This window comes from Thunnus maccoyii, chromosome 13 (genome assembly GCF_910596095.1).
Source record: "Thunnus maccoyii chromosome 13, fThuMac1.1, whole genome shotgun sequence".
Lineage (NCBI taxonomy): Eukaryota > Metazoa > Chordata > Actinopteri > Scombriformes > Scombridae > Thunnus > Thunnus maccoyii.
In genome coordinates this window covers 15,380,346-15,405,265 of record NC_056545.1, presented here as the reverse complement: position 1 = coordinate 15,405,265, position 24,920 = coordinate 15,380,346, and the positions used below count along the sequence as shown (strand labels likewise).

At 39.5% G+C, this 24,920-nt stretch overlaps 3 protein-coding genes across 6 annotated transcripts; 2 read left to right on the top strand and 1 right to left on the bottom strand.

Moving 5' to 3' along the window:
* Nucleotides 1-136: 136 nt before the first annotated feature.
* Nucleotides 137-4,136, top strand: LOC121910770 (calcitonin gene-related peptide-receptor component protein). Its single transcript, XM_042432091.1, has 6 exons — nucleotides 137-362; nucleotides 1,854-1,890; nucleotides 2,004-2,102; nucleotides 2,214-2,308; nucleotides 2,444-2,501; nucleotides 3,359-4,136. The coding sequence occupies exons 1-6, from the start codon at nucleotides 274-276 to the stop codon at nucleotides 3,503-3,505; spliced, it is 525 nt and encodes a 174-aa protein (XP_042288025.1). The 5' UTR covers nucleotides 137-273; the 3' UTR covers nucleotides 3,506-4,136.
* A 94-nt stretch (nucleotides 4,137-4,230) lies between these two features.
* On the top strand, nucleotides 4,231-17,742 carry LOC121910769 (protein-tyrosine sulfotransferase 1-like). 4 transcript variants are annotated; one of them, XM_042432089.1, is made up of 6 exons: nucleotides 4,231-5,041; nucleotides 10,629-11,335; nucleotides 12,152-12,310; nucleotides 12,478-12,731; nucleotides 15,260-15,461; nucleotides 17,100-17,742. In XM_042432089.1, the coding sequence occupies exons 2-6, from the start codon at nucleotides 10,928-10,930 to the stop codon at nucleotides 17,133-17,135; spliced, it is 1,059 nt and encodes a 352-aa protein (XP_042288023.1). In that variant the 5' UTR covers nucleotides 4,231-5,041; nucleotides 10,629-10,927; the 3' UTR covers nucleotides 17,136-17,742. The 4 variants fall into 4 exon arrangements, with proteins under 4 accessions (XP_042288023.1, XP_042288022.1, XP_042288021.1 ...); XM_042432088.1 differs by lacking the exon at nucleotides 4,231-5,041 and adding an exon at nucleotides 7,425-7,663; XM_042432087.1 differs by lacking the exon at nucleotides 4,231-5,041 and adding an exon at nucleotides 7,425-7,713.
* Nucleotides 17,743-18,030: 288 nt separating this feature from the next.
* Nucleotides 18,031-23,171, bottom strand: tmtops3b (teleost multiple tissue opsin 3b). The gene is made up of 5 exons (XM_042431394.1): nucleotides 21,940-23,171; nucleotides 21,055-21,223; nucleotides 20,206-20,377; nucleotides 19,874-20,107; nucleotides 18,031-19,194 (listed from the first exon to the last, which is right to left on the bottom strand). The coding sequence occupies exons 1-5, from the start codon at nucleotides 22,265-22,267 to the stop codon at nucleotides 19,036-19,038; spliced, it is 1,062 nt and encodes a 353-aa protein (XP_042287328.1). The 5' UTR covers nucleotides 22,268-23,171; the 3' UTR covers nucleotides 18,031-19,035.
* Nucleotides 23,172-24,920: the final 1,749 nt, after the last annotated feature.

The window sequence follows — 24,920 nt, the reverse complement described above, 5'->3', positions numbered from 1 at the left end:
TGCCTCTGATTGGCTTACCCTGATATTCTTATCCTAATTCTAACCAATCACAACGAAGGCAACGAGTACTGGCCAATCAGAGAAGGAGTAGGGCGGGTAATGACTTCGCCATCCTAAAAAGATTTAGCCTCCATTAGCCACTACATAATAATTGTCATGTCTTACTTGAGGTGTAAACCAAAGGATAAACAGCATTTTTAAATCATGCCTGTATAAAACACGATAGACCGGACGTAACCGCCAAATAATTAATAAATAAATGGAGGCCGTTTGATGCTGGCGGAACTTTTGAGCTGGTCTTCATGTTCTACACGGACACTTTTGCATCGGACCACAGCTAAGGTGCCTGACGAGATGGAAGTGTAAGCATTTTTTTTTTTATTGATTATTAGTACAGATTTGTTTACAGCGAGTGTTAACTGGAAGCTGTGTGATGTTTATTGTAACACGCTTTTATATTTTATTTCAGCCAAACGTTGTTAATGAAGGTTCATGTGTTCGTCGCAGTTTGCGGTTAATTTATCGACCGGCCTGTTGAAAACGCACATTTTAAAGTCAGTAAATGCAATCGAAAAACACCAAAGTGTAGTCTGTTTTAATAAGATAAAAAAGACTCATTCCAAAGATGGATAAGTCAGCTAAAACATGCTGCCATCAGCTGACAGTGTAACACCTGATCATGATATAAAGCTGAGGATTAAATAATAATAATATACTGAAAGAACAGCATCTCTTGTCTGACAAAGCTGACACCAATTTTGAAATAAAAGGCAGACAAGTTTGAGACTGTTTTCAGTTTTTGCTTGATAAAATAGTGCTGAAACAATAAACCATTCAATATATTTAACAATATTCAGTGATTATCCTACAGAAAATTAACCTGCTGGTACCAGTTTCTCTTTTTTCTGTGTTTTACGTCATTTTACTAGTAATTGACATAAAAATTGAATATCTTTTGGATTTTGGACTCTTGGTTGAATTCACTTTGTGCTTTTGGAAAATTGTAATTAGGTCCTGGCCGATACTGGATTTTTGGGGCCGGAACCAATATTAGGCAGTAAAAAATTCCAATATCAATATATCGGTTGATAATTTTATATACACAGAATATATACATAAACACTATTTTTGCAGTGATTCCTCAAATGTGGTCATCACACACGTGTGACAAAGATATGTAATGGAGGCATGATATTTTACAGATTAACAATAAACTTTACTGTATATTTAATCATTATAAATAATTATAAATAAAATTTAAAAACACAACAAAAAATGTACACATATATTAAACTTGAATTAAGGATCAAATATACATGAAATTCTGCCTATTAAACTTTAAAAACTAAAAAAATATATCAGCGCATATCAGACAACATATACGCCGATACTGATATATCTGTAATACCGATATATCAGACTGGCTCTAATTGTAATGGATGTTTTTCATAATATTTAAATATTAAATATTAATAGTTGCAGCACTACGCTACAGTAAAACATTTTTGCAGTTTCCAAATGTACAGAATAGAAAGTAATGAAAACAAAAGTTTCAGTATTGTGATCCATTATATTCTTAAATAAATCAAAACTAGACAAACATTATTGTTGTGCACCTGGTCTTCTTAATTTTGCCCAATGTATTCATCTACATCCCAACTTCCTGTCAATGTATCTCTCATCATAAACACTTTTCTTATGTTAATGTAACCAAAATAATCTGAGCTCAAAGGTTTCAGAGCTTTCAACCACATCTCACTTCATTCAGCAATGGAGGTGGCTCAGGTGTCATCATGTGACCTCAGTAACACTTGAACCAACTGCTTAAACATGACTTATTTTCTTTTTTTCAGGAAAAATGCTAACGCTGCTATGCTCAGTAACTATGAGGTAAGGTAATGCATTCTGTGTCACTGTTTTACATGAAATTCTTTTCCACTGTCAACAGAAAAGATAAAAATAACTTAGTCTCACTTCAGATTTGTTTGTCTGTGTCTCCTCAGGTGTTTAAACTCCTGACAGACCTGAAGGAACAGAGGAAGGACAGTGGGAAGAACAAACACAGCGCCGGGCAGCAGAATCTCAACACCATTATGTATGAGGTCGGCACACGTCTTCCTCTTCTCTTCACTGACTTTAACCTGCTCTGTGTGCCTGTTGTGTCACATTCCCTCAAAAGGGAGTCTCACAGTTTCTTCTGCTTTTCCACACAGACGCTGAAGTACCTGTCGAAGACACCCTGCAGCAGACAGAGTCCAGAGATCGTCAAAGAATTTCTCACCACCATGATGCCTCACAAACTCACAAAGTCAGTAAGATCTGACAAAAGGATTTATGTTTTCCTTCATGCTTTTTTGTTATTTAAATAAAATCCATACTATTTTTGAGATGAACACAAATATTGTATATACACTGATGATATTCACTCCCCCAATGTCATCAGGGCCGAGAAACTGCATCTGTTGAACCACCGACCACAGACAGCGGTGGAAATTCAGCTAGTAAGTGTTTTTCAATACTTTCATCACTACTGGTATCGTTTCCATGATTGTTTCACACAAGTATTATGAAAGAAGTGACTCAGTGTCCCAATGTCAAGCTGATGAAAGTTCTGATTTTTTTTTTTTCGTTGTTTTTTTATTTGTTGTTAACAAATCCTACAAACTAACAATGAACTGACCCTCCTAACAAGTATTGTCTGTGAAGCCAGTGCAGGATATAGCTTATTGGCACACAGGAGCGCCATAGACCTCCATTTTTGTCCAAAAACTATAAAAAAAAAAACACATCAGTGGACCAGACTGTTGCACTGAGTGACATATTCCTTCATTATGATGAACCATTGTAGTTTAGTTTAAGTATTTTAACATCCTCATACCATAAATAATGATTACAGCATCAAATATGAATTAATCCCCAACAAATGCACTGTGTACTCCTGTTTGATTCATGTTTACTAAAACTACAGTGCCCTGCTGTTTTACTAAGTTTGCTTACTGTGAATAAAATTGGACTCATTCAGATGCAAAGCATATTTTCATATCTGCAAAGTGATCACGGACTGGTCAGGGTGGAAAACATAAATGTGCACTGTCTGTCCGTGTTGCATAAATCCTGTGAATTTAAGTTCCTGTTTTTCATTTACTCACACATTCCCGTCATTTGTAACTGCCAACATCCACAGTTACACACTTGAGCTTAAAAAACGACTTATGTTGCTCGTGCGGAAAGCAAATCCCACACAAAATGTGCACCGCGTTATAATAAAGTAAGTTCAAGCTGAGGAATAATTAATGTCACATCTTTTGCAATAACAGACATCTGTAAATATGACCTTAAATTTTCTGTTTGTTTCCAGATGGTTGAAGAGAGTGAAGAGCGGTTATCAGAGGAGCAGATTGAGGAGCTCATCCAGACAGTCGCAGACGTCCTGCCCGGTGACCCAGAGCAAGAAAACGCAGCTCCAGCAGACGCAGAGATGGATGAAGCTGCTGAACAGTCCTGACACAGTGACAGGCCAGAACTGACCCGCAGGAGACCCGGAGCGAAGGTCAAAACTTATTACAGAGCTGGACTGGTTTCTTTTTTTTTACCTGCGCCATTTTCCCATCACCGTTTAAAGTGGACAACATGCAGACAGAACGGATGCACAACGGCTGCCTGGCAACGGCTAAAACGACTTCATTAACTCTGAAATGTAATGAATGGAAGAAGATGCATGTACGTGTATATAAATCAAACATACACATGCTTTTCAAGTACAGGTTTATGCGCCGTGAGTCACAGTTGGTCTTGTTTTGCTTCTGACTCTTCTAATTTGTATTTCACATCAGTTAATGTGAGAGACAGTCAGCTGTTTACTTTGTATATTTTTGGTTTCTGACTTAACGTTAGTCATCAGTTTCTACTATGGTGCATAGAAATAAGGGTTTCTGCTGCTGTATGATTTCCCAAGCTGTAATATAAGTCAGTCATGCAATTAAACTTGCACTTGTACAGCACTAACAGAAGGTCAGACAGTATTATTAGAGCGGCTGTGTAATGACACAAGGGACCAAGTGGTGATCGTTGTCTCTTCTTGGTGAGAGGAAAGAGATGTTATGTAAAATAAAAGCTGCAGGCCTTTTTTGAATGTTCATTTGCTAAAGATGATATAAAATAGGGAATTGGGGGATAACATGTGGTGCAACACAACAGACTGTGAAGAGCTGGTGCTAATTTATGAGTATCTAAAACTAGTTTCACAGTCAGACGATGGCGGTGTGACTTTCAGCTTACAGGAAACACCTTCAGTTTATTCTCATTCTTCAACTACCAGTAAGTCTGTCAACGCAAAAACAGGAAAGCACCTGCAGGACGCCCCCAAACACACTATAGTAATAAATTAACTTGCCCCACTATAGTAGCCCCATAATCAGAGTGAAGTGTCAGTTTGTTTCTCTTCATTAGTCATTTTATTATTTATTTTAATCACTGAAAAAGTTGGAGATTTGGGCAACGTTTCACAAGCCTTGAACCGGTCTACCACAATAGAGCCTGAAGTAAAAGACATAGCTGGAGAAAAAATGCAAATTGTTTTTTTCTCTTTGCTGGTGATAGTTATGTGTAAATGTATAAACAACTGTAATCACTAGTGGTAGTTAATAACTGGCTAAACACCTTGGAATATTATCGTAAACCTTAAGCTCAGAGATTACATTGGATATAAACTGTAGTCTGACACATAAGCCCACAAACTTTCGATCTCTAGATCAGCTCAAATGTGCTATGTTGTTCTTGATGTTGTGAGGAAGGATGTGCTGGTTAGATGTGCGTATTTTTCTGTGTTTTGGGCTTCCTGTTAGCATATCACATTAGTTTCCTCTTCTCACTAAGTACCTGAGATACTGAGACTAGAGTGAAAGTCCTGGACATTGATTTTGTACCAGCACATACAGGAGCCACAGCTGACCTCGGGATATTTTCCCCCATCAATGTCATCAAGGCCGAGAAACTGCAACTATTGAACCACCGGCCTCAGACAGCGGTGGAAATTCAGCTAGTGAGTGTTTTTCAATACTTTTATCAGTTAATATTATCACACATTACTCCCTTAATGTCTTATTCACTTCTGGTGTACATTTACATGATTGTTTCACACAAGTATTATGTAAGAAATGACTCATTACCCCATTGTCAAGCTGATGAAAGGTTTGATTTTTTCTTTTTTTTTTTGTTAACAAATCTAAACTGACCCTCCTAACAAGTATTGTCTGTGTAGCCAGTGCCGGATGTAGCTTATTGGCACACAGGAGCACCATAGACCTCCATTGTTGTCCAAAAACTATAAAAAAAAAAACCCCACATCACTGGGCCAGACTGTTGCACTGAGTGACATATTCCTTCATTATGATGAACCACTGTAGTTTAGTTTAAGTATTTTAACGTCATCATGCCATAAATAATTATTATAGCACCAAATATGTGTTATTCTGCAACTAAGAATAATCCCTATTCATGTTTACTAAAACTACAGTGCCCTGCTGCTTTACTAAGTTTACTTACTGTAAATAAAAATTGGAGCCATGTGTTTATGACCCATTTTTGAAGATTTCAGTCTTCACTAGGAAACAATGGGCGCGCAGCTGAGTGGCCACAGGCAGGGTTGGGAAGTCGGAAAGTATTTAGAGACAGATTAGTAATTCTTCTTTCAGATTGTGTCATAAATCTATTTTTGTCACAATTTATAAGTTTTATTTTTGACCAACTACATGTGTCCAAAACACAAGCTGTGTGGAGCTGTTTTGCTGTACATGGGTTCATTGATTCCGTAATCTCTGAAAATATTTCAGCAAACTTGTTTTCAGTCAATCCTTTTTTTTCCTTGGAGGTATTTGAGAAGTATTTTTTAGTCAGCAGTCAGGTATAAAAACCACACACTTATAGCCCACAGCTTCAAAAATGTTAAGAATTAATCGGTGCTTCTCTCTTTTTTCTCATTATAATAATTTTTTGTTGGTTAGCAGTCAGACTAAGTAAGCGGTTTAATGACGCCTCTTTGGCCCTGCAGGGGCAGATAGAGGTGAAACATCTGTTTCTTTAGCTCAGACTGAAGCTGAAGCACAGAGCAAACAGAAGTCTCTGTGTGGAATTGTTTTTGATCATTTCTAGAATTAATTATTAATTGAAAAACAATCAATCTCTAATGAAAATCATAAATTGCAGTCCTACACCCTCAATCTACTGTTTTTCAAGGATGCATAACCAACTGGGCAAAGCAGGCAACTGTCCCTGGGCCCAGAAATCTCAGGGGCCCTGGAAGCCAGGTCCAGGTTTACTGTGTTTGAGAATATACACTACAAAAGCACATATTAACTGAGGTTTATTACCCTCGAGTTTATGTGTCTACTTTTAACAACTTTATTTCAGTTTTGTGCCTACACGTTGCATATTCCTACATTATTGTGATTTACCATAAAGCAAATATAGAAATGCTGTCCACAATGCACAGAGAGTGAGGTAAATAGGGTTAATCGAGGCCACCTTGCAAGTTTTTTCCAGACTTTGTTCTTCATACAGAAATAGGGACGTGCTGTCACAGTGTTGACTTGGCAGTGTCAACATAAGGGTTATGACAACAGACCTTTTTCACAGCAGACATGTTGACTTGTTATAATAGGGAAAGCACAAGTGTTACTAATAACATTAAGGATGGCTCTGTTATATTCAAGTGATAGTGAGGCAGCACGCACAATATTGCGACCCTGAAACCAAGGAATCTATAAAAGAAGGAAGGGTCGTTACATGACATACATAATTTTATAGATTCCTTGCCTGAAACTGAAGTCATTACTAATTTTATTATTCACACCCATGCTCTTCATATGTATTCATATGTATTTCATATGTCAAAATGTGTTCTGTGAAAAGGCCTATAATTTAATGTTATTTTTATCATGTACCTTATATCAAATTGGTGTCATTTCATACTTACTAATTTCACTGTTTATTTGTGTTTATCTTTAGTCGTAAAATTCAGAGCTAACTTTATTTTTATTCAGGAATATTTTTATCTAATTTATAAATTATGTTTATGTAATTTTGTCACCTTTGGTCTTCCACATACACCTCCATCTATCATAAAGACCCACATGAACTTGAAAAAGGTTATCAAAATCTGCTTTACTAATAAAACTAATAAAAATGTGATTGAGTTTAAGCTCTGCTAAAGTTCAGACTGTGATTGATTTCCCCCTGAGGGCTTTTAGTGTGCAACATACGAATCGATGAGCTCAAGTAATTTTAGCCTCCAGTGAGGGGGGAAAAAAATGCCACTACGGCGGAATTGCCCTTTAACGCCTCCACCAATCAGAATCGTCCAAGCAGATGTGTTGTAGAATTCAGAACGGCCATCGGCCAATCAGCGCGCAGCTTTCTTTGCTTGGCTGCGCTCGTGTTCACAGTGTTTTTTTTCCTCTCTCTCTGTCTCTCAACGGCAGATACGGTTCAAAGTTACGTTTGGAAACAGCAGCGAAACGTTGAGCGTTAATGTGTTTTTTAAAAGCTGTAAATGGCTTAAACATCACCGCTGTGACTCCTACTGATAGATTCCCCACATGAGAGGAAACACCGCTGTGTCTGTGCGTGTTGACGAGCTGCTGGATTCAGTCTTTTTTGGATCAAGGTTCGTGCCTTTTTTTTTCCTTTCGGGTTTCGGCAGTTTCACGGACGTTGGTGAGTGAACTCCATTTTTAACTGATTCGATATACTCACGAAGCGTGTTTGGCTACCTGCAGACGGCTAAATTAGTCCATTAACACCGGGCAAAAGATGATTATGAAACCCTGACAGGCTGTTTGGTGGAGCCGTAGGTGTCCGCTGGTGTGTCACGGTGTGTTGACTGATAGCAGGTCGTTCACCTGGTGGCTGCCTGCCCGCCTCGGGTGCATTTTTGCAGACAAGATGCATCATCCAGCAGGCCAGATGTTCGTGGCTGCTGGGCCTACGTTTTGCAAGCGTAGAATAATCCTATTTCTGCACACACCACTGACTGCGGTGATAGCTTTGACCTGTTTATGATATTTATACACCTGGTTCACCACAACAACAAAAAAAAAAAGAAAAAGAAATGCAGCTGTTGAACAAGTAGCTTCTAGGATATTCACTTCACACGTTTTGCCACTGAGGTAAAATTGTTATTGCAGCTTTGAATAGACAGTAAGAATAGCTTTTACAAAAATGCATGTGTGCACCATTAAAAACTACTGAAGATTTAAGGAGGAGCATTCAAAGAAACAGCTCCAATAATGACTCCTGACTGAAATCTATTAATGCATCAACCCGATTTTAGGGAAAATGTTGGAGCTTGTAAGGAAGTCTCATTTTGTCCTGTGAAGATTCAGGAGTTGATGGTGGCTCTGGGTTCAATGATTGTCTCCTCAACTATAGTCCAAAGACTTTGACTGTGATCAGATGTCAAAGTGTTCTGTTATTACAGAGTTGTTTGTTGTTCCTTTTCAAGGTCAGTCGCCAGATTTATCAGAGTGTTTATTTGATTAAATATATCTGCCCCTGAGACTTTTGCCTCCATGCCAGTACAATGTAGGTGAACTGAATTTGAAAGAATAAATACCCCCCAATTAAAACTGATGAGTTTTTAAAAAAAATTTCAGTGCTTTGAACACCACAAAGAAACAATTAAATTCACCCTCATTGTATTGCAGTCTCAAACAAAATATAAATCTTTAATCTACAAATGTCTCCAAACCTGTTTGGGCAAATAAAACTGCAGAGGTTAGTGGGGTTTTTTTTTCTGTAATCTTTGTGATCCAGTCTTTTAAATCTGTTGAGAAAAAACAGCAAGTCTCATCTTAAACCACTGGCCTCATTCTCTGTAAACTCCCAAGTGGCTTAATCTCTGCATGGAAATGCATTATAGTTACATGTAAAGCTTATGGATACCACTAGACTAAGTATCCCAGCCTGGCTGTGATATCCTCATTTCCATCAGTTTTTTTTTTTTTTTTTTTTTTGCTTTTTGCTTTGATCGACAGACCAAATTTTACAGGGAGGCTACTCCAGCCCAGCGAAAGGAGTGTTCCCCACGTGGCATCCAGATGTCAGGCTCCCTCCACATTCAGGCTGAACAAGAAAAAAACCAGAATACCTCTGAGAAAGGAAGAGATTTTCCAGATTTGCTTATAGCTGCCGTTAGAAGTGAAGCTGCTGTTTTTGAGATGAGAATTTGTGGAGTTTCAGAGCTGTAATGTGGCTTAGAAAGTCATTCAAACACTGCAGTGAAGTAAGTATTCAGACACATTAGTTATTTAAGATATGAGGCACATTTCCAGATCTATATTAATATTCTGGGGCTCTACTGGAACATTGTCACATGATTTACAGTTTTATTTATCTTACACTGGCTCTTTATGCAGCCCCTCAGTTCAGCCTCTGTCTGAAACAGGCTGTTTTAGCCCCTGTATCTTTATGGTCCCCCTCCCAATGAGCCTACTCTGTTCTGATTGGTTAGCTTCCGATAGCTGCGTCATGGCCGACTACTGGCCGCTCGGGAGGCTTCATCAACCAACTAAGAAACAAACTATAGAAGCCCGATTTCATTTGTTTTTCTTCTTCTTTCCTTGAAATGTTGACTTCTCAAATACACCTGTACATGTTCGAACTGGAATCTGATCTGAAATATGAGAGCACACAACGCAATCAACACATGGAATAACCTTAGCAACAACCTTAGCAACCAAGACTATAGAACGGACAGCTGTTTATGAGCAAGCACAATGATCCTGACGTCAGCTTGTCGTCAAGGAAGAAAAACATGCTGCAAATCAAGGCATTTAAAGCAGGCTGAATACTGAGCTTTTGACTTGCAGCGAGAATTTCTATATATATTAACCTCAAGTTTTGGATCTTTGGCCATGTTTAACATAGATATCTGACATCATAACAGTATATAAATAACAGAAAATCTGAAAAAGCATATATGTCCCTTTAAGTCAATATTCATCTCAAATGGTTTTGCAGGCATGTGTATTTTAGATTGTATTTTGCGAATAAGAGGAAACAGAGCCTGGCATAAACTGATGAAACTGCTCGTGTGCACATTGCAGAAGAGGAACAAGGAAGTTGTGGAAAGACTTGCTGGGTCAATAGTAATCTCATCGTAAAACCAATTTGCTTTGCATTTCAGTGTGGCAGAAACTGTCAGTGAGAATGAAAACATGAGGAAGCTGTAATTAGTAGCTTCAGATATATAGCGTGAGTGTGTGTGTGTGTGTGTCTGCGTCGCATGCTGCAGTCAACTTTGATATGGCTTAACAAGTCAGTGGTTCCCCAGAGGAAAGATGCAAAATAGCTGCTCTGAGAACAAAAACTGGATGCATTTCAGCTCTTGTGAACAGTGTGTGCAAGTGTTCTCGGGGAAAATGAGTCTACAGCCACCATCACACAATAGCTCACTCATTCAGGGCAGTGGCGGATGTTCTGAAGATACTAAATATAATTAATAGGAATTTAAAATAAGATGATATATGTTTTTTGTAAGATTTACAATCCTGGAGGGAAAAAGAGGGATTCTCTATGTGGTTGTCAGCTATATAAACTGATATCGAGATGTTTTCTTCTCATGTTTCTAGGTAGGAAAGATGGGTAAGAGATGTGGCTGGCTGTGGAGAGCAGCAGGCCTGGATCCTGCTCTCCGACACCAGGGCTGAGGGGCTGCAGAGGAGCGAGGAGTCTCCCCAGCTCGCACCTGAAAATCACGCCCAGACTCCACCCTCCTGGCCTCCATCGGGCCTCATAATTTTCTTTGACTGACCTTCACTGAGATTTAAGAAGTAGATTTAATCACATCTGATTCCAGCCACCAGCCTCCTCAGCTGCCCCTAAAGACCGTTTTTTGTCCTCTTGACTCTCTCAAACACGACCAGCAATCATGAGGAACACCAGATCGAGCCTGCTGCTGGGTTGCGTGCTGCTCTGCTCCGCCTCCCTGCTCTACCTGGGCATGAGCGGGACAGAGTGCCCTCCGAAAAGCCATCGGTACCGCTGGATGGAGCTCACCCTGGGCTCAGCCAATCAGAGCCTGTCTCTGATGGAACACTTTCCCGAAGACACGCCCCTCATCTTCATCGGAGGTTTCCCCAGGAGTGGCACCACGCTGATGCGTGTCATGCTGGACGCACACAATGCCGTGCGGTGTGGAGAAGAGACCCGAGTGATTCCCCGCCTCTTGACCATGCGGGCCACCTGGAGCCGCTCGGTTAAGGAGAGGATACGACTGGACGAGGCCGGCGTCACTGACCAGGTGCTGGACGCGGCCGTGCGAGCGTTCCTGTTAGAGGTAAGCTGGTCGGTGCATCGTACGATCTGCTGTGTTGAATTTGGCCTGAAACTCGTCTCTGGATCTGTGCTGCAAACATACCCAATGTCATGTGACTGTTTCAGGGCTTCAAGCTTTAGGATGATGCAGAATTTCTCCTTTTTTTTAATATAAAATTTTACTCGCAGCCCAATTTTTGCTTGAATGTCTGTAACCATTTAAACAAAATTTAAAGGGCTATTTAACATGAAATCACCAGGTCGGTAAAAACTACTGTATTTGACCTTAAAATAGTTATTAACAAGGTAATTTGTGCAAATGTTGCAGTATCCTGGGTAGAGTTGCAAACATTATTCGATTAGTTGATTGACAGAAAATTAATCGCCAAGTATTTTGATTATTTTTTAACAAAAAAAAAGCTAAAATTCTCTTATTCCAGCCTCTTAAATGTGAATATTCTCTGGTTTCTTTAGTCCTCTGATAGTAAACTGAATCTCTTTGGGTTGTGAACTGTTGGTTGGGACAAAACAAGACTTTAGATTGAATTTTAGGTTGAATCGTGGGCTATGGGAAACAGTTTTTACCATTTTTTTGACATTTCATAGACCAAACAACTAATCGATGAATCAAGAAAATAATCGTTAGATGCAGCCCTAATCCTGTGTAATAAATAATCTCCATTGGGTAAAATATGAATGTTTTTTTTTAATATAAGTGCTCATCTCTGTTGTTGTAAATAACGTGATATTTATGTCTGCCTCCTCAATAACAAAAAGCCTTTTAATGATTAACAGTTTGCACGTAGTTGGATAAAAGCTTTAACTTCATGTGTTTCAGGTGATAGTCGGCCATGGGGAGCCCGCTCCTCGCCTCTGCAACAAGGATCCGTTCGCCTTGAAGTCTCTGTCATATCTGTCGCACATCTTCCCCAAAGCCAAATTTGTGCTCATGCTACGAGACGGACGAGCGACCGTCCACTCCATGATATCTCGTAAGGTATGCTGCTCTTCTTTTCTTATCAGGGCTCCAGGCGGACAAACTTCCTCACAGGCTCATGTTTCCGAACAGCCACTTGACAAATTTGTACCGGTGCCATATTGTGACCAAATAAACAGTCTCCGTCGTCTTATCTCTTCATCTCATATCTCCGCCTCCCCTCACAGGTGACCATCTCTGGCTTCGACCTGACCAGCTACAGGGACTGTCTGACCAAGTGGAGCAGTGCGGTGGAGACCATGTTCACCCAGTGCCAGGCGGCGGGGGAGGCCAGATGTCGTCCCGTACGCTACGAGCAGCTCGTCCTCCACCCAGAGGAGGAAATGAGGAAGTTGCTTCACTTCCTCGAGCTGCAGTGGGACCCGTCAGTGCTGCACCATGAAGAGCTGATTGGAAAGGCCGGTGGCGTGTCTCTGTCCAAGTGAGTGCGTGACATCTTAACTCTTGCCGTATTTAGCCGTGCAGATAGTTTCACTATTATAAGCTGAGGTTTCCAGATACAGTATCTATCTCTCCTACTGTAACTTGAAAAGTAGGAGACGGTGGAGTGTTTGGATTATTCTCAGTAACCAGGACATTTTTTTCTGGAGGGGCAAGTTGCTTTTTTTTAATGTATTGTTAAATGAAATCTCATCCCCCTCTGTTGTATTCTGTGGTGGTTGCAGAAGTTTCAGAGGCAAATATATCAAAACCTCAGCCCACCAAACTGAAACTACCTGCATGGCTGGATGCCCACAAGGGTTAAATATGAAAATTGAAAGTTTGTTTATTTTTGTCATTTGACCTGCAAGTCTTAGAAAAGTTTTAAATGGAGCTGAAACTAACACGTATTTCCATTATTGATTAACCTGACGATTATTTTCTTAATTATCAGTTCATCATTTTGTTTATAAAATGTCAGAAAATGGTGAAAAATGACCGCTATAATTTCCCAGAGTTCAAGGTGGCGTTTTCAAATTTCTTGTTTTGTTTGACCAAAAAACCAAAGATAATCATTTCAGTTTTACAGGCCTTTAAATTTCTGACTGGCCTTCGATGGATCATTAGTTCCACTAACTCATCAGTTCCACTAACTGGCCATCCTCATTGTCTCAAGTGTTCAAGTGTGTTCATCATCACATATACATTTTGCATATAAATGTTAGAGAATCACACAGATCACAGTGTGTTTTACTCACCATACTGATTCCTCCTGTGAACTCTTACCCTGCTGCCTTTGGTTTATTTTAGAGTAAAGGTGTCTTATTTCAAGCTGCTAAAAGGATGCTGCGATTCTCACGTTTCTCCGTCTGTCAGTCAACTGAACAGGTTCAAGAACTGTTGCTGAGAACAAGCGGACTTTGCTCACAACTGCACTGTTGCAACGGCTGTAACATTTCTCTTATATAAGGTGTAACAAGACCGTCTAGTTTATTTTGAGACTAACGACTAATCTAGTTTTGATGACTCCCTTTCATGAGTTTAAAGAAGTAGATAAAACACAGTTGAATTGATTACCACAATTATTGATTAATCTTAATCTTATTTTCTTGATTAATGAATGAATCCTCTTTTTTTTCCAGAAAATGTCAGAAAATAGCGAGAAATAGCCGTTATGACTTCCCAGAGTCAAACAGGATGTCTTCAAGTGTCCAACCAACAGTCCAAAACCCAAAATATATTCAATTTAATATCATGTATGACAACGAAAAGCATTTAATCACATTTGAGAAGCTGGAACAAGTACATTTCTTGCATTTTTTTTGCTTAAAAAATCACTGATACGATTATCCAGTCATCAAAATAATTGCAGATTTAATTTTCTGTTGATTGATTAATCGAATTAGGTGAAAGAGAGACAACACAGATCATTTAAAACGCTACTTAGCCTGTCCACAGAATGGGTCAGAGTGCAGGATCAGGGGAATTGAACCCAGTCTACTAAATGATCACCATACTAACATACAGGACTCTGTTCTCCTACAGCAGTTTGTGTCATCAGACATGCAGTCCAGGTCTTCTCTTGTGATGTATTTTACTTTTTTGTCAAAGAAGAAAATGGTGAAATAATCAAACAACTTGTTTTGTCCAACCAGTCCCAAACCCAAAGATATTCAGTTAACATATAGACACAGAAAACAAGCACAAGGTTTTTGGCATTTTCTATCAAAAATGTATTTAAATCATTATATGATTATCACAGTTGTTGCTGGTTAGTTTTTTGTGGATCAACTAATCATTGAATGGACTAATCATAGCAGCGTTAGTCTCTTCTGAGTTTGATTTTTACAGATATGATTGGGACTTGCACTGCAACTTGATGTCTACCGCTGATCTTAATACATTGTAACGGCTGGAAATACCTCAGTATAAGATTAACAATTACACCAGTAGCCAGGAATTTAAAAAATACTTGGATCATGAGTCCAACTCAACCCACCAAAGAAATGTTTGAGTAGCCTCCAAAAAAACCCCAAAAAACCCCCTCTGAGATATAAAATTTAATCTGGTTTTCAGTTTTTTTCGCTGAAGCAGCCAAAACTTTCAAGGTCAAGTAAAGCTTACAGGCTTCCCTCCAGTAGGTTTTTAATTTGTGTTGCTCCACTTATTTGTCGTGATTCGTGCAGAGCGTCTCATCTCAGGGGAGCTCAGGGGATTTGGTGGGAATCTGTCTGCTTCATACTGCAAAACCCAACGCTGCCATGTATTTGAAGGAATTAGGCCACGTTCTGAGAGAATTAGCCCCCTTATTTTGATTAGTTATGCAATGGTCGGAGCTATATTAGTCACACGAATGTTTTATAAGCTCGTCAGAAATGTTAATTAGCACAAGACGTGACATGTTGTGGTTCTGACTCATGTCTGTACCCTCTTACATACACTTGTATTAAGGGCAGACGCGTTGATTTGTCACCTTTATTTTTCTCTTCCATATAAACCTCGTAACATACGGTGTGATACTCACTGCAGGGTCGAGCGTTCCACAGATCAGGTGATGAAGCCGGTCAACACCGACGCCCTCTCCAACTGGGTGGGGCACATTCCCCCTGACGTGCTGAACGACATGGCTGAAATCGCTCCCATGCTGGCTCGCCTGGGCTACGACCCCCACGCCAACCCTCCGGACTACACGAGACAAGAACCCATGATGTCTCCGTTCAACTACTCACAGGTTAGACCAACGAACTGGCTCGTTTTTACTGATGTTCACTGAAAAATACCCAGAATTTTACTAAAAGAGCAGACAGATTAAAACAGATTTTTAGGCTTGCAAATGATAATTATTTTTTATTACAATCTGTTTATATATTTTTTATTTAATTAATTGATTAGTTGTTTAATCTATGAAATGTCAAAAACATTAAACAAAAGTCCATCACAAATTCTCAGAGTTTAAGGAGACAAAATGCTAAAATATTCACATCACATATGATATAAAACTGAGAGAAGCAGCAAATCCTCACATTTTAGAAGCTGGAACCTGTGAGTGTTTTTACATATCTGTCTTGATAAATGACTTAAACTTTTCTGTCAATCAACTAATTGAATAATCAAATATTCATTTCAGCACTACAGATTTTTACCTCCTGCCTATGTCTCCATACATCCAAAAATTATTTTTCATTTTGAAAGAAGATATTGCTCAACCGAGTTCACAGTAAAGATGATCGTCGTGCAACGTTGACGGTTCAGTAAAAGGTTCTGTTTGTGGGAATTGAAGAGAAAAATGTAGAGGAAGTGGAAATGATGAGCTGTAGTACTGGAGTTTAAATATAGACTGTTGATGCTGCAAACTATATTTTTAAAGCACGTTTTCCACTTGAACTTTTGTATTGAAAGAAAAAAACAATTAAAGTTTTGGATCAACATACAGGTTGGTAATTTAAAGTAACTTAAACAATTAGAAAATTGATGGAAGGTGTTAAAGGACGGGTTCACAATTTATCATGTGTGTATGAAAACAGCAGTCAGGTGTCCACATGAGCAGTGAAAGAGGTTTTCCTCGCTGTAATCATTCCTCCTGTTCATACTGGCTATTAAAAGATTCCCTTCAAATGTGCTTTAATGTAAGTGATGGTGGCCAAAATTAATAATGTCTCCACACAGTCATTTAAAAGTTTATCTGAAGCTTATATGAGGCTTCAGCAGTCTGAGTTAGTCATATCTACTGGAGCTCTGACACATTTACAGTCTTTAGCATCTAATTCCCTCTTTGTGTTTCCCTGTTGAGCTGCGGTGGGTGAGTTTGGCACTAAAAAGACTGTAACGTTGAAAGTTATCTACAGCTGAAGCTTCGTATTAGCTTCAGAGATATCAATTAATAGAATGTGTTATAACCATTTACATGACACCTGTGGCTTGAAATATTGTAAACCCGTCCATTAATAGGAGTCCTGACATAGATACCTCAGATTTCATCCGTTGATATCACGACCGCAACACTAGACTGATGTGATACATGATCAGGCTGTGTCGCTCTGCAATCATATTTCCAACAGTAGCTGCGTTTACATCCTTGAAGAGACGATGGGCTACGTTACTACTGTTTGTCTCATTATTACTAAATCAAAGGTTCCTGTTGTGATAGAGAGGGTTTGCAGTGGAGATGTCTTTGCTAGATTTATTTAACTTAAAACTTAAAATAAGGCTACTCAGTCTTTTTTTTTTTCAACTTCCTTAATGCTGTCTTTACCTTCAAGAGTCTCCACCAGCATCAGAAACTTTTAGGAGGAAACAGGAGCAGCCCACACTGACCGCAGGTCTTGAGTTCATCCACGTGATCTGTAACACTTTTGCTTTCTTTTCTCAGAGTACGAAAGCATCAGAAAATCCACATCCCAGTTAAACAACAAGAGGAGAATGCTGTGAACTCGGCTCCGCTGTTCCACGACATGGATGCACCTTAAACAGACTTCCGGTTCAGCAGTAAACGCACCTCACAGGGACATTTTCTAAAGTGTATTTTTGAATCGTTTGTAAGACTTGTGTGACGGTGTTAATGTCTGTACACGGGTGTTTAAATACGGACTCATCATGTTTTGTGGGGTTTTGATCTCAACTCTTGCATCATGTGGACTACCTGCTCAGGGAAGTTCGCTGCTTCTCACACGCCAACGTCTCCTCCACGGTGAAACCGACAGTGATACACTGCATTTTTTGACGTGCCCTCTCACCTCGTACCTGAAAGTATTTCAACATGTCTGTCAGTTGTTTCAACTTCACCACAAATGTGAATGTGTCTTTAGATGAATCTTTCACTCACTGAGACTCAGTCAGTGTTCATGAAGCATAATGACTGTATATTTTTGAAGACGTATGTTTATTTTCTTAATAAATTATTTTGGTGTTGGACCATTCATTCAGGATTTTGAAGTTGTTCATTCTGAATTGAGGCTTTTTAATCGTTGTATACTGTTGAACATGAATAAAAGCCTAAATGTCTCCTTGTAAAATGGTTTTCTTACTTTATTCACCAGTTATTCACTTTCACACTCATCACATCAGTCAGCTGAGCCACACCGCCCTCTGGTGGTGCAAAATGTAGTCAAACTTGTCTTTCTTGTTTTGTCTTTAAAGAACAAGGCTGGTGATTTTCTATGTTTTTCTTATTGTAAACAAATCTCATGTGAAGCCTGATCCAAAGTCTGATTTATCTTCTTCCTCTGTGCTGTAGAACTCCCCCCCCCCCCCCCCCCCCCCCCCCCAAAAAAAAACCATTAAAAACACATTAGTGAGTCAAACTGTTACACTGGGAGACAGGTTCCTTCACCACTAAGATTACAGTTATGTTTGTTTGTTTAGAAACGGCTCCAAAGACCAACAGCAATCACATTTTCAGTCTCTGAAGAGCAGTTTCTTGTATGGCAGACGTCACAGCGCATGCATGCGAACGCGGTTCTGTTTGTACCACATTGTATATTTCTCAGGGAACTTCAAGATAAAGTCAAGAGGTTGTGAAATGTAGCAAAACAAGCTATTGAACCTCTGTAAACAGAAAGGAGGTGTTTACCGTACAAGGAACTACTCTCCTGAGACTGAAAATGCTGTTATTAGTCTTTGGAGCCGTTTCTCAACAATCCACCGTACTTAAGCTTTTCCCGGTGAAACAACATGTCGTCCACTGCAACGGTGTGGCTCATTGATGTGTTTTTAATCATTTCTGTACAACAATGGAGGTCTACAGCACAGAGGAATAAGATTTATCAGGCTTTGGATACAAACACAATACTTGTAAGTAGGATCGATTCACTGTTGTTTTAGCTCTGGACATGAGATTTGTTGACAATAAGAAAAATCTCCTGACAAATCATTTAATATAACTGACAAATAAAACTCTGAGATAAAACGTGCTGCTGACTGTTAAAAAAGAAAAATATAACATGTAGTTTAAAGTGTAATTAAATGCTCTGAAGATCAGACAACAAAATGAGCTACATGTGATGCACAGTGTAACAACTGACTGAGGTAACATCTGACTGCCGCTGTGAAAAACAGTCAGAAATAAGCTTCATGATCGTAGTTTCACATTTGGTTTCAACCAGATTTATCAACAAAAGAAGTAAAATCAACACAGAAATTCAAAGAATAGGAGATTAAAAAAATTTCTGCAGTATAGATTTTTTCTAACTTTCTTTGTTTCAAAATGAAAACAAGAAAAAGTGAACCCTTTATTTATTTATCACTGACTTAAATGACCTTTGACCTCTATGCTGCACAGCGAGCCACTAGCATCAGGGCTGGCCGCTTCACCTGGATGTGATCGTGGCAGGTGTTGTGTTTAGTTTGTCAGCTGGCGGGATGGTAGCTGGAGGCCACGCCCCCCTGCTGCTAGGCAACATGTGGTGGATCAGGGTGGGTGGGGTATCTGAGCCGCACCTGACCATGTACAGGAAACACCTGCAGAACTAAGACGGGAAAAAAGACACAAACAGAGGAAGACGAAACAACAAAATGAATATGATACAGTAACACAAACACATCCAGAGCTGCAGGTTCACTATTATTTTATAGTAAGTGATGGAGACAAAATCCACAATCCTCAATCTGGACTAAAATGTATTTAAAGGTTTATTTGAGGCTAATATGATGCTTCAGCTATTCAAATTAATCAAATCAAGTCAATATCTCCCAGTGTTACAGTCTTTTTAGTGCTCAATTCCCTCTTTTTGTTACTATACTTCCTCTGCAGCTGAACAGGAAACCTGCACAGATATATTTAAGAAGTTTCCATTTGGAGTAAAGAACAAGAGAAGGAAGTGAAATTCAACTACTACTGTTGTTTAAGTGGCCTCTGGGAGTCTGCTGAGGGGCAGCTTGCAAAGGCTAACCAATCAGAACAGAGGGGGGCTGTAAAGACGCTGAACTGAGAGGCTGCATAAAGAGCTGCTTTCAGATAGACTTGAAAAAATGTGAGCTTATCCTTTAATTATTGAGGCTTATAAGGTTTTGTAGAAGCCAGTGTGCCTCTCAAGTCTTGTTTTATTTTGTTTGGAGTTGAAGAAAAGCATCTAGAAGGAGAGAAATAACGTCCTCCGATGTCTGCGTGTGAGTTCAGAGGAATATTTAGTGGAGAAATGTTGTCACCTGCTTGTTGAGCAGCACATAAATGACGGGGTTGAGGACGGTGCTGGTCTTTGCCAGCAGGGACGGGACTAAACTGGCGGCAGGCGGCACCACACCGGGCCGTCCAAAGGAGGAGAGCATCGCCACAATCCCGTATGGCATCCAGCACAACAGGTAGCCCGTCACCATGGAGACCACCATTAGAAGAACACGGCCTTCCCTCCGTTCAGCAGAGGACTGTTTGATCCTGGTGACCTGGAGACACACACACACACACACACGCTGCTTTCACAGACATTGCTGCGGAGCAAGACGTTACACATCAGAGGTCAAAGGTCAAGCTGTGCACTCACCTGTCTCGCCACCCCTCGCACAGCCAGCAGGATCCTCCCGTAGCAGAAGAACATGAGCAGCAGCGGCAGAAGCAGGCAGAAGACGAACAAACAGCTGATGTAGGAGCGAGCTGTGGCCGAGCGCCGGTGCCACTCGACGGAGCAGGTGGTGCCGGGACCTTCGGGCCCGTAGCTGCTCCACGACACAGGACACATGTACTGGTCTCATATGGTTCATATTTAGTGTCACAGTTCTGGTTCTGTGTGATGATACGTTTAATATCTGGCTGAAACTGCAGTTTGTTCACATTTTTTTTTTACTTTGATGTGTTATAAGAGCTTTAAATCTAAAATTCTGTGCAAAGTAATATAGTTCAGTCTGGTGCTGATGATCCAAAATAATCAATACTGAAGACGGAACAAGTAAAGAAAATATTTAAATAAAATATTTAAATAAACACCAGTAAGTTTGAAGTTTGTCTGAAGCTGAGTTTTTGGTGTGTGACAAGCTCTTTCTTCACTTTTAAAGCTTTTTTTGTCTCATTTTGTTTTGTTTTATTGCATATTATATCACATAAAATTAGTTTTTAATTATTGATTAGCTAGTTGTAGGTGTTCTGTCTATGCAATGGTCTTTAAGAAAGGATTGTGATGAAATTTAACAAATAAATACTAATTAAGTTCATTGTCAGAGGCATTACTTATTATCAATCAAAAAGCTTCTTCTTTTTATTAAGTGAAAGAAACCAGAATACTTTCTTCTGAATGGGCCCAAAGTTTTAGGATGACCAGAGTTCATCTGACTGAATAAATGAATGAATGAACGATCTAATGATGACCTGATGTTAATATTGGGGTCAGTATACAGACCTGCTCCAGCCCAGCAGTGGCGGCAGAGTCCAGACCAGTGAGTAGAACCAGGAGGCCGCTACAGCGAGCCTGGCCCTGCGGTACTGAGAGCAGTCTGATCGGGTGCTGTGGATCACGACCAAGTACCGCTCAAAGGACAGCAGAGAGAGAGACACCAGAGACACTAGACCTGCCAGAGAGAGAGAGAGAGAGAGAGAAGTAAGTAGTAAACATTTATGAATCCCTCCTTTTATTAGCCGATAATTATGACCAGAATAACAGAAAACCTCGGTATGGAAATGTACTTCAGACTCCATCTGACAGCAGAGGTACGACAAGGGACCCTCATGTACTTCAGCCTCATGTCTCTGTTGCCTACGTACAGGAAAAGTCTTAATTTTTAAATATCCTGCTTGCTTACATGAACAGATTTTGAGGCAACTTAATCACATTTTTAAATTTTTTTAAGGATTTATGTATTTTAACAAAGGCAAACACAGAAAATCATCTTGGTAGTCCAGTTAGGAGATTCATGTGAGGAATTATTAGTTTGGAGCAAAATATAAAAGTTTCTTTTTGTGATAGTCATAAAAATGTTTTAAAAAATTCACATCTGGGACAAGAGCCCCCCCCCCTCCCCTGAATCAAGATGAGTGACAGACTATCTATTGTGCGTTTAGGTTGACTGTATTATTTCTATTTCTTACTTTCTAAACTCTCCTTTTCTTATTTCTTTTGACTTGGCTGAAAGTGTTTTTTCTGTTTTCTATGGGAACAATAATCTAAATCACTTCTTCGGCTTAATATAGGACCTGTAAGAAAACTGGAACAGAGTACAGAAAACAGCAGAGTGAGATGAAGCTTCTGTTTTCATTCAGGACATTTTAAAAGACCTCGATCACTCACCGCAAAGCGCGTTGGAGAAACCGTACCACCGGCACCCGTAGGTCCCGGTCAGCCACCTGCCGCGCACGCTGGCCGCGAAGCTGACTGGAGTCCCGAAGATACAGACGAGCATGTCGCTGACGCTGATGTTGATCAGCAGCAGGTTGGCCGGAGTCCGCAGTCCGGGGAACCGGGAGAACACAGCGAGGACCGTGAAGTTACCGAGGAAGCCCAGAACCAGGATGAACCCGAGGAGCACGGCCGCCGCGGTGTGTCCCGCCCGGCTTAGCGCACCGGCGGGGTCCGACACGGTGCTGATGTTGTTGCTAGGCTGCAGGAGGGTCACCATGGCAACCTGGTTATCACTCTGGAATAGTTTAAACCAGAAATAAAATGGAGGTTTCCTAAAAAAACAAAGAAAAAAACGACGGTTTTTACTTCAGGCAACATCAAAACCTGGTTGTGCGTGTCAGAGATCCACAGAAAACTCACTTATTCAGCCCACTGAGGAGAAAACATGACCACAAGATGTTTAAATACACCGGAGGAATTGATGAAGCAGGTGGGAGAGGTGACTCTCTCTGTCTCCACACCTGTGACCCACTTCCAGTCTTTAAACAACTTCACATGTCCTAAAGGATCTGAGAGGCTCTTAATCTTGTAGTTGTAACAGAATAATTTCACACCTGAGTCCATCAAAGAGAAGAAAACACTGGCACAAAGAGAGAACGACCACCAACAGCGAGAAGTTACACCTAAAACTAATCAATTAATTGTAGTTAACACAGTTTGAAGGCAATGAAAAGAAGGCAGGTTATTTATCTTTTTCACATTTTGTGAAAATATCCTGATATACCTAAATATCTTCAAACCCAGAATCTAAACAAGACCAACGAAAATACTCGGCAGAGAAAGAAAGAACATTGTTTATAATGAAAACCCTAAATCACAGTTACGACAGAAATAAACTGACCTTCAGTGAGACCGAGCACACACTCCCACAAAGGAAGAATGAAACAATCAAAGAGGCAGAAGTTGATGTTTTGCCCTAGACGGCCGTCACTTTATCAGGAACGTGTCTTTATTCTGTTGTTTTTCTATTCTGCTTGAATCTAGACCAGATTGGGGACCTAAATAACTGAGCCAACATATCAATAATACAAGCTGTGGTTGATGAGGATGAGCCAAGAGCTCACTCAGCTTGATGCTGAAGACACGACAATCATCAACATTCACAGGCTGCTGCTGTCTGTCTGTTCTCCATAAGATTTAACTTCTAAAAATGACTGAAAATGGCAGATGATTATTATTTAAGCTTTTCTTTTTTTAAAAATATTTGGTCAAATTTCCCTTAATGAGGTGTCTCCTGAGTGTGTATCTTTAATGGTGTGAAAAACAGTATTTTTATGCTGCTCAGTGCAACAAAAACTAAAACAAAGACGTGCAGTGAAGCTGCTTTCTGGACCTGAATCATCAACTTTTAAGAACTTTAAAAGCCTTTATCTAGAATCTTTTATCCATACTCCTTATTTTACTTCCCTCCTCTTTTTAAATTAATTTTAATGTTAATGTGTTTCAACTGCTTTTTTCATGTTTTGTAAAGCTACATTTTGTGTATGAAAGATTCTCTATAAATTAAGTTTATTATAACTTTTATTATCACCGTACACACACACACACACACAATGTGGGCTAAATATGTGTTATAACAAAGCCAAACGTGGACCTCTTCCATTGATGCATCTTTGTTAGAAGACGGGTTCACAAGTCTGTCTTGAAACAACAGTCAGGAGCCCAAATTAACATTGAAGGTTTTTCTTGCCATAATCATTCCTCCTGTTCATACTGACCATTATAAAATTATAAAAATGTATTTAAAAGTTTATCTGAAGCTAATATAAAGCTTCAGAGTCCAAATGAGTCAAATCAAGTAGATTTTTGTTACTATACTTTCACCGCAGAGATGCTATAAAGACTAAATGTGGCAGATATCCACTTGCTATGACTAACTCACACTGCTGAAGCCTCATACATTTCAGATTAACTTTTAAAAAACTCTGTGTACACACTGTGGATGTTGTCCCCCATCATTTACATTGAAAGCACATTTAAAGGGGATCTTTTAATAGTCAGTATGAACAGGAGGAATGATTATAGTGAGGAAAACCTCTTCTAGTGTTCATATGGACACCTGACTGTTGTTTTAAGACACACTTAACAAAATTGTGAACCTGTCCTTTACCCTTAAGTGATGCAGGAGTGTCCTCCACTTACATACAAACATGAACTTTTGTTGAGTGTTGTTCAGCCCTTAAAGCAGCCACAGAGCAGGAGTCGGATCACAGTTCAAAAATTCGGTTTATTTTGCAGCTTTTTATTGAAAATTAGAGAAAGGCTGTATTTTCACCTCTTCATGTTTGCCATTAATACAGTACCAGTCAAAAGTTTGGACACACCTTCCCATTCACTAGAATGAGAAAATGTGCCCAAACTTTTGACTGGTACTGTATATTGTTTAGAGATCTGTGGGGGGAGGGTATCGTCAAGGGGAGAGTCTCGCTTTTTTTGTAAAATAAAATGTAAGTTTCAGCCCAATAATTTTCATATTGTCCCTTATTCAAATCTTTACACAGCTTTGTCATTTTATGAGTATTTGCTGATGTGTTCACATGTTTGACAGTGACAATTAAAAGAAAAACAGATCACTAAAACAAACTTAGGCATTAATTTCACAACATGCTGCACCGCAAAACACAAATGCGTAATGATACTGGATCTAATGTTGATATAAAAAAATATACTAATTCTGATATAGTCTGAGAAATAAAGAACAAATAAGAGCACGCAGCTGGTATTAAAAAGCATAAAGACTAAAGTTGACAAATCTTATATGATTCAAATCCTGCTCATCTTCATTCTCAGTTATCTTTATAGAATTCATTCATATTTTAAAATAGTGTGAATGAGCGGACTCACAAACATGAAGGTAAAGCTGTGTATTG

What these genes read in the sequence shown, in the direction of transcription:
- LOC121910770 (XM_042432091.1), top strand. Translation starts at nt 274, where the DNA reads ATGCTGGCGGAACTTTTGAGCTGGTCTTCATGTTCTACACGGACACTT. An exon ending in TCAACACCATTATGTATGAG is followed by an intron (nt 2,103 to 2,213) that starts GTCGGCACACGT and finishes TTTTCCACACAG; the next exon opens with ACGCTGAAGTACCTGTCGAA. An exon ending in CAGCGGTGGAAATTCAGCTA is followed by an intron (nt 2,502 to 3,358) that starts GTAAGTGTTTTT and finishes GTTTGTTTCCAG; the next exon opens with ATGGTTGAAGAGAGTGAAGA.
- tmtops3b (XM_042431394.1), bottom strand. Translation starts at nt 22,267, where the DNA reads ATGGTGACCCTCCTGCAGCCTAGCAACAACATCAGCACCGTGTCGGAC. An exon ending in TGCGAGGGGTGGCGAGACAG is followed by an intron (nt 20,108 to 20,205) that starts GTGAGTGCACAG and finishes GTGTGTCTCCAG; the next exon opens with GTCACCAGGATCAAACAGTC. An exon ending in ATGTGCTGCTCAACAAGCAG is followed by an intron (nt 19,195 to 19,873) that starts GTGACAACATTT and finishes TTCCCGTCTTAG; the next exon opens with TTCTGCAGGTGTTTCCTGTA.
- LOC121910769 (XM_042432089.1), top strand. Translation starts at nt 10,928, where the DNA reads ATGAGGAACACCAGATCGAGCCTGCTGCTGGGTTGCGTGCTGCTCTGC. An exon ending in TGCGAGCGTTCCTGTTAGAG is followed by an intron (nt 11,336 to 12,151) that starts GTAAGCTGGTCG and finishes CATGTGTTTCAG; the next exon opens with GTGATAGTCGGCCATGGGGA. An exon ending in ACTCCATGATATCTCGTAAG is followed by an intron (nt 12,311 to 12,477) that starts GTATGCTGCTCT and finishes CTCCCCTCACAG; the next exon opens with GTGACCATCTCTGGCTTCGA.